General features: G+C 41.2%; 1 protein-coding gene across 1 annotated transcript; it reads right to left on the bottom strand.

Annotated features, from left to right (window-relative positions):
- Positions 1-1,440: 1,440 nt before the first annotated feature.
- On the bottom strand, positions 1,441-8,060 carry LOC142163273 (uncharacterized). The gene is made up of 7 exons (XM_075220543.1): positions 7,911-8,060; positions 7,536-7,806; positions 7,363-7,459; positions 2,485-2,620; positions 2,333-2,418; positions 2,115-2,246; positions 1,441-1,462 (listed from the first exon to the last, which is right to left on the bottom strand). The coding sequence occupies exons 1-7, from the start codon at positions 8,058-8,060 to the stop codon at positions 1,441-1,443; spliced, it is 894 nt and encodes a 297-aa protein (XP_075076644.1).
- Between the last annotated feature and the right edge of the window lie 888 nt (positions 8,061-8,948).

The following is an 8,948-nucleotide window of genomic DNA, read 5'->3' as shown; positions in this document are numbered from 1 at the left end:
CATCTTGAACAAGCTTAACGGAAGAGGGGTATATTTGAACCAATAGTATAACAATAGGAGTATATTTGGACCAAAAGTATAACGAATGGTATATTTAAACTTTTTCTTATAATACAGGGGTATATTTGAACATTTTTCATTGTTTTTTTTTTTGTTTTTTTAATGAGAGTTCTTTCTTTTTTCCTTTCTTTGTACGAAGGTTTATAGGTAATATTCGCATTACTGGTTCAACAGTACCTTTCACAATTTAAACTAGTATTAGTACTCGTGCGATGCGCGGCGCAATGCGCGGATAAGTAAAAAGAACGATCTACACTATAAAGTTTAATATGTTAGTGTTAATACCACCTTTACAACCAAACATTAAAATCATTTTAAGACTCGAGTAAAACATTCATTCTATCTCATAATAAATGTTTCATAAAAAATAATGATACTATACAATTTGTTTGATGTGAATGTTCCACGAAAAATAATGATGCTACACAATTTGCTGCTTGATATGAAGCATGTGCTTAAGAGAACATTTTTGTAGCAAATGCTCATGACATATTGCAGTGCATTTTCCAAAAGTTATTTTGTGTATTGAGGCAATGATGAAGGAACATGAATTATGGCAAACATTAGCTCCTCCCTATATCAAAATGTATGGGGCAATGCATATGCAAAAACTAGTTTTCTGCTAAGGCTCTCTCTTATTATTGTCTAGCATTTGTGGCAATTGAAATTTTTTACTCTTTCTACCATTCCACAGGATTTGTTTATTAACCGAACATTGTCTAAAGCCAAACTACGGAGAGCTGATAAATTTAGCTATTCAAATCATAGATGAAGCCGGTGGAAGAGTTGATTATGCTGAAGTGAGAACTTAAACAATAATAATATATTTCATATGGATATAAACAATAGGATACCAACTGGCAACTCAATCTGTTCCCAATATCAAAAATAGAATACCTCTTTGTAGTGATATACCTCTTTGCAGTGATAAACCTCTGGTGAACTGCCACATAACATAGTTATACCAAATTAAAAATATTAACTAAAAAAATGATACATAAGACCAAAGGATCAGAAGACAATAACAATACACAATAATTAAATGATAAATCATTTAATAACGTATTAATATGAATATTTTTTGTCATATAATATTATTCCTTATATGGTAATATTTGAGCTGCAAATATTTAAATTTTTAAGTAATATACAGTTGTATTATGCAGATCTAACATGTTTTGTCCATGTATGGCTTGTACTTTTGGATCCCAATATCTAACCATGGTTTCATAACTCCATCATAATGAATCACTATAGCCTGCTCAATTTCAGCTCGATCGACGCTAGAGTCATACCCCAACCCGAGGACATGCCATTGCGTATCTAGAGCATGTGTATGTTTGTAAAAAGTCATCCAACCAATTGGCAAACTACCAGCTTTCAGTAATTATCTCTTTGTTCCCTGCATCAACATAATGACATAAACTAAATGTTTATAGCAACGACAATAAAAGGAAAAGAGTATATAATAAAATAACAATTTGTAAACAGTAGGATATAGATCTATTACCAGCTCCAAGAAATAGAGTTAGTGACATCAATTACTCGAACCGGAAGCCTGTATCTGATAGCTTCTTTAAGTTAATATTTTTAACTTAAATTTATGTTCTAATATTTTTTAATTAAGCATAGATTATGCTCAAGCCTTTTCAGAGCAGAATGATCAACACGTTCACATTTCTTGCAGTAAAACTTATTTCCAATTTTATCAACTTTCTTCGAATATTTTTTTACACCCTACGTATGATCATCCCCTTTCAAGTTCTAAATTCACTACAGTAGCAACAATCCAGATTTGCCCTTCCTGTACAAAGAAAGCCACTACTAATATTACGTATATATTTCCAACTGATTGTAAATAAAAAAGCTAAAAAATCTACACCTAACCAAAAGTAAATGTAATATCACTCATTATATTTAGTAAGTAAAGAAAATTGTTTACGGTTTTAACTGATACATGTGGATATCTATAATTATATGTTTGTCAGGTTTATAAAATGACATATCTATATTTGCTAGTCATAGTTTATCTAAAGAACATTTTACTTACCTACCAAAAATCAATTAATTCTCCAATGATTTTAACTTTCACATTCCCAGCAGCCAGTTCTTCAGAAACAGAATAACTATGTTGAGAAGTTGTTTGACTAAACCTCTCAAGGTTAACTTCACGCCCACTTCCTAATCTGCATTAATCCAAAGTTGTATTAGTTCTAAATAAGCTAAAAAATTATGTAGTACATATATAAATTTTATATTATATATAAAAAACCTGGATATAAATTTAGCAACTTGTGGAAGATCAGGATTAATCCAAAAGCTTCGAGGAATGCCAAGTATTACGCACAGAATATTTGTCTACATATAAAATTAACTTTAATTTAATAACACACACACACAAATAGAATTCAAATCTAATATTACGATCTGAGTACCTTGAAATTTGTGAGCTTTTATGAGCTGCATAACCACTATGACAGGTTGATTGGGTGATCCATCCAAGTGGGGCAAGATTTCATCTACAAATTTTCCCCAAAATGTTACTGAAATATTGTTCCTCCTATATGTAAAATACACAAATTAATAATGAGAAAATAATAGTGATTAATTGTATAACTAATTCAATTCATGGTTGCAAGCGTACTATTACGTGGTGCCTCCCTGATGTTCCTTGGAAAGGCAACGTAAGACTAAGCAACCGATGTCAGTGCGGTTATTGTCCGCCAATGAGGTCCCCTCCACACGCTAGACTAGATTGTCAGTGCCGTGCGGGAAAACCAATGTTACGGGCAATTGCGGAAGCTGAGAGAGAATTGAGTTTTGAATGATGATGATGATTTTATTGATGAATGAAAGCTGATTACAAAAGATGCGGTGTCAAGGGGGAGAGACACCAGTACAGAAAATTGATTGCTTGAAAATGTTTGATTGCTTGATCCCCCCTAATAATGCTTAAAAAAATAAATCAAAGTTACATGACTTGTCCTAATAAAGCTGTAGAAGCACACTGAATGAAAATGATGTAAACTAGCCTATAATTACAATGAAAAGGACTTAGTTTATTACAATGTAGAAACAAGTCTGATGGCAACAACTTTGTCTTGCGGGTCAGGGTCTGCACGTGCGGTGCTGTTGGCGCGCGCGATACTTATTGTGTTTGCCTGAGGCTGGGTGCTGGTGCTTGGCATCAGGGTTTGTGCACGAGTCGATGTTGGAATGGGCCAACAACTGGGCCCTGGCGAGGCATCAAGATCTGCGCACGCGACATTGTCAGGGCGCGCGGCGCTGTTGTCATTGGCCAACCACTAGGCGCTGGTGAGAGGCATCGGTGGAGCGACAGAGGCGCATGCACGCTTGTCACTTGGCGCAGCCAAGACCACGGGGCCAACCATGGCGCTAGGCATTGTGAGGCTTGCTAGGCCGCCATGGGGCGCGATCAAGGGGTCATGGGGTGTGTCTGGAAAGCAGCCCATGACATTCTCCCCCACCTGAGTTGGCACCGTCCTCGGAGCCTTATGATGATGATGATGATGATTGTTCTAGTGGTTGATGGTTGGGAGATTTGCGCCCCTCTGTTCTTTGAGCTTGTTGTTGTAGCGATGCAATGATTTCATGCGGTTGACATGGAAGACTTGATGGATCTTCCACCAGGATGGACTTTTCACCTGGTATGCGGACTTCCCAATGCGTTTTTCAATTGGCAGGAGCCCGATGTATTTTTGTTGCAGGCGAGGGTCATGAGTCCTCTCTGCAAACAAGTATCACTTTGGGATGCATAGCATTACTTTGTCCCCTGCTTGATGTTGGGCAAAGCAAAGATTTTGTTCGGTGAACCTTTTTGCCCGCTCTTGGGCTTTGACGAGATAGCTCTGCACTATCCCCATGTTGCGCTCCCATTCGCTCGAGAAGTTGGCAGCTAGAGGAGATTTCGGCATGGTTGATGTATTCACCGTTTGCGGGAGAAGCGGTTGCTGTCCGGTAACAATTTCAAAAGGGCTTTTGTTTGTATGATGGCTCTTTTGAGAATTGAAACACAGTTGAGCAGCATCCAAGAGCTTCACCCAATGCTTCTGTGATCTAGTTGCAAAGTTGCGGAGATATTCCTCCAGCATGTCATCAAACCGGTCTGTCTAGCCATCCGATGGTGGATGGATGTCTGAGTTATGACTCAATGTTGACACAAAGCACCTAAAGAGATGGGTCCAAAAGTTGCTAGTAAAGCGTGAGTCGCGCCTACTAACAATGTCTTTGGGCAGGCCCCAATGCTTGACAATGTGTGAGAAGAAGAGTCGAGTTGTATCTTCTGCTGAGATGTTCTGTGGGGCTTCTATAAAGGTTGCATAGTTTGAAAACTGATCTATGACAACCAAGATGGATGCAAGATTACCGACTTGGGGCAATCCCGTGATGAATTTGAGGGAAACACTTTCCCATGGTCTCTGCGGGACATGTAATGGCTGCAAGGGTTCCGTCTATGATGAGTGATCTGACTTGTCCTTGTGGCATGGCTGACAAGTCTTCACACGCTGAGGGGCGTCACCAGTCTTTTGAGGTAGATGACTTGATGGCTGATTGTTATTGCGAGGGGTAGCCGAAACCAGGGGTTCATGTCTGTTGACTACCTTCTCCAACTGCATGACTGAGATGTTTCCATCGGCCATCTTTATGGGAAAGCATGGTATGGTGCAGGGCTTGGCCCCGTTTTCCCCCAACATCAGAGCATGTTGGCATATGGCACTGGTATGGTGTTGGTTTGCCTCATGAAATCCAAACCCACTATCATGTCGAAGTCATCTATGATTGCGATGTGCAGGTCGATGCTTCCTTTGTATGGGCCAAGTTTTACTGAGACATTTGTAGTTGTTCCACCCAATGTCTGGGGTGGTGAGTTGATAGACTTGACGCGGCCTTTGCTCTTTTGCACAACTAGACCGAGACGCTCTACCTGAGTTGAAGACAAGTAGTTGTGGGTAGCACCCGTGTCTATCAATGCGTGAATGGGCTTGCCGTTCACTTTCAATTCGACGAACATTAGTGTCCTCGCTTGCTTAGGAGGCCCATCGTCCATCTTTTCCTTCCCTTTCTTGGTGATTGGGCCTGAGCTTTTCTTAGGAGGACATGCACTGGTCCCCGCTAAGGCATGTGGGATAGAGCCAACAATTGCATTGAAGGCGCCTACCTGGTCTGATTCTGATGTGTCTAATGCATCTGACTCATCCTCGATAGTCTGATGAGCATTGATCTTTATGTTTGGGCATTCATTGTCCCAATGTGCCCCGCCGTAATGATGGAATTCTGAGGGAGGCTTTCTCCCCTGATTGTTATTGATGGATGCAGCACTGTTGCTGCTGGAGGGAGGAGTCTTAGTTTTGGATGCACTCCGATCTCCCCCACGTTTGCTTGGTCCACCATTGTTGGGATGGTTCCCGTTGAATCCCCCTCGGACAGACGGTTGGGTCCTGTCGTTCTGAATTCCCAAGTGATAATCGCCAAGGCATTCTGCAACTTGAATGGCCTTGGGCAGGGTGTCTACCCATTGTCTCTGTAGTTCCATATGGGCATGAGGTTTCAAACCTTCTATGAATGCGAAGAGCTTGTCTTTGTCCCCCATGTCGCATATGTTTAGCATGAGTACGGAGAATTCGCGCACGTACTCCCGCACTGACCTGGTGTGGCGGAGCTCTCGTAGCTTTCTCCTTGCATTGTATTCCACATTTTTGGGGAAGAACTGCAGGCGGATGGCTGCCTTCAATTCATCCCATGTCTGGAGAGTATCTTCATCGGCCTTGATGGCTTCGTATTTGACCCGCCACCAAAGTTTGGCATCTCCCTGAAGATACATGGCAGCAGTTGCTACCTTCTTGGATTCTTCCAAATGGCCCACAACATTGAAGTATTGTTCGATGTTGAAGATGAAGTTTTTCACTTCTTTAGCATCCCGGGATCCGTCGTATGGCTTTGGCTCTGGTATCTTAAGTTTTTGTGGAATGGGGGTGAGGTTTGCTGCACCCCTGATGCGGTTGTCGCCTCCTCGAAGTAGGCTTTGTAGGGCAGCATTGACAACATTGAGCTTGCCTATCAAGTCGTCTATGGTTTGCTGCATGGTAGTTAGTCTGTCTGCCTCTTGTTCCCGATGGGCTAAATCGTCGGCACGCTCCTGTTGGAGGTCCTCAAATTTTCCATGAATATTGGCAGTTTCAATGGCTGTCGTTTGTCGGTCATCCTCAGAGTCACGACTAATGTTTGCAATGTCATTTTCCACCTGTCGCATTCCGCGATCCAGGTCGTTCAACCTTTGCACTAGGTTGTTGTTTTTATCAGGCACCGTATCCACGATGGGTCATAATCGGTCAACCGTCTCTTCTAGGGATGCTAGGCGCTCCCCATGATTCACCATGGTCAGAAATGGTGATGATGGCAAAAAGTGTTCCCTCGTCCGATGTCGAGCATAGGCTCTAATACCAACTATTACGCGGCACCTTCCTGATGTTCCTTGGAAGGGCAACGTAAGGCTAAGCAACCGATGTCAGTGCGGTTGTTGTCCGCCAATGAGGTCCCCTCCGCACGCTAGACTAAATTGTCAGTGCCGTGCGGGAAAACCAATGTCACGGGCAATTGCAGAAGCTGAAAGAGAATTGAGTTTTGAATGATGATGATGATTTTATTGATGAATAAAAGCTGATTACAAAAGATGCGGTGTCGAGGTGCAGAGACACCAGTACAGAAAATTGATTGCTTGAAAATGTTTGATTGCTTGATCCCCCCTAATAATGCTTAAAAAAAATAAACCAAAGTTATGACTTGTCCTAATAAAGCTGTATAAGCACACTGAATGAAAATGATGTAAACTAGCCTATAATTACAATGAAAAGGACTTAGTTTATTACAATGTAGAAACAAGTCCGATGGTAGCAACTTTGTCTTGCAGGTCAGGGTCTGCGCGCGTGGTGCTGTTGGCGCGCGCGATACTTGTTGTGTTTGCCTGAGGCTGGGCGCTGGTGCTTGGCATCAAGGTCTGTGCGCGAGGCGCTGTTGGAATGGGCCTGCAACTGGGCCCTAGCAAGGCATCAAGATCTGCGCGTGCGACATTGTCAGGGCGCACGACGCTGTTGTCATTGGCCAACCACTGGGCGCTGGGGAGAGGCATCAGTGGGGCAACAGAGGCGCATGCACGCTTTTCACTTGGTGCAACCAAGACCACGGGGCCGACCATGGAGCTAGGCATTGTGAGGCTTGCTAGGCCGCCATGGGGCGCGGCCAAGGGGTCATGGGGTGTGTCTGGAAAGCAGCCCATGACAGTACTCATGATCCTCGAGCTCCAAGTTCATAAAAGTACTTGTTTTACCACCTTGGTTATACAATTTTACGTTACCATGACCAATAACTTCTCCTATGATATCTGCCACATTTAAATAATAGTTATGAATAAGGTGATAAAACATTCAACAAAAAATAGCGAAAGGTAAAACAATTACCGAATAGTTCATTCTCATCAACCTCAACTTGATTTGTGAGATGCTGAAAAGGTTTAAAGTTGAAAATATTCAAACTAAACTGTGGATCACTAATTTCACCCACACTCATCCTATGAGAAAATGTCAGTTTCAATTTATGTTTGTTGATCTTAATTTCCAGATTGTTTGGTCCAACCACAAAGTTTTTCATAACATACAATCCCATTCCATGTATTTTTGTTTTGAAAATACGCATAACAGCTCTTTCAATAGTTGCATGAATTCGATCGCCCTAAAATAAAAAATGTGAAAAGAAATTTAAGTTAGTAAGGCGCATAAGTTGAAGAAAATACATCACAACTCGAAAAAAATAACTACATGTAAAAGAGTATGCACCTTTTCATCTTGAATAATTAATTTGATTAAATTAGAATTTTCTGGTTTCTTGCGGTCTAGAATGTGCCACAATCTAACAACACGAACTTTCAAATTCCAACTCATTTTGGACATTGCTATTTCGCTGATATAGTTATAGTTTTGAGCCATACTTTGCAGAAGTTTGTGTGGGAGCTAAACCCTAAGCAATGTAGAAAGCCAAACCTAAATAAAAATTGCTTAAATAAAGATTTGTAAGAAAAGACTATGGTAGTAAATCAATTTATAAGGATCTTTGCAGTAGTTTCTGTAACGATCCCGGCCAGTCATTTCATGAGTTACTGCTCCGTTTCCCCAATTTCTGCTTTTTATTATTTTGTTTATCAGTTCTATATGTGATTGGGTTGGTTGGCTTGGGTTCAGAGAGGTTTTGGTAAGGTTTGAGACACTTAGTCTCTTTTGGGGAGGCTTAAGTTAGAAAAGTCAACCAGATATTGACTTATGTGTTAAAGGGCTCGGATGTGAGTTTTGATGGTTCGGATATCTTCGGGAGGTGATTTGGGACTTAGGAGCGTGATCGGAATTTGTTTTGGAGGTCCAGAGTGGATTTAGGCTTGAATTGACGAAATTGAAATTTTGGCGTTTTCCGGTTGATAGGTGAGATTTTGATAGAGGGGTCGGAATGGAATTCCGGAAGTTGCAATAGGTCCGTTGTGTCATTTGGGATGTGTGTGAAAAATTTCAGGTCATTCGGACGTGGTTTGATAGACTTTTAATCAAAAGCGGAATTTAAAAGATTTTGGAATTCTTAGACTTGAATCCTATGCGAATTTGGTGTTTTGATGTTGTTTTGAGCGTTCCGAAGGTTGGAACAAGTTTGAATGATGTTATGGGATATGTTGGCATATTTGGTTGAGGTCCCAGGGGCCTCGGGTGAGTTTCGGGTGGTTAAACGGACCATTTCAAGTTGTTGAAAGTTGTAGAAAAATCTGCTGAAGTGTTGCAGACAGCAGTGCTTTGCGTTCGCGAGTGGACCCTCGTGTTTGTGAAGGGTTAGTA

This window comes from Nicotiana tabacum, chromosome 8 (genome assembly GCF_000715075.1).
Source record: "Nicotiana tabacum cultivar K326 chromosome 8, ASM71507v2, whole genome shotgun sequence".
Lineage (NCBI taxonomy): Eukaryota > Viridiplantae > Streptophyta > Magnoliopsida > Solanales > Solanaceae > Nicotiana > Nicotiana tabacum.
This window is presented reverse-complemented; position numbering and strand designations above follow the sequence as displayed.

What these genes read in the sequence shown, in the direction of transcription:
- LOC142163273 (XM_075220543.1), bottom strand. Translation starts at nt 8,060, where the DNA reads ATGGCTCAAAACTATAACTATATCAGCGAAATAGCAATGTCCAAAATG. An exon ending in TGATGAGAATGAACTATTCG is followed by an intron (nt 7,460 to 7,535) that starts GTAATTGTTTTA and finishes TAAATGTGGCAG; the next exon opens with ATATCATAGGAGAAGTTATT. An exon ending in GTTGCTAAATTTATATCCAG is followed by an intron (nt 2,247 to 2,332) that starts GTTTTTTATATA and finishes GGATTAATGCAG; the next exon opens with ATTAGGAAGTGGGCGTGAAG.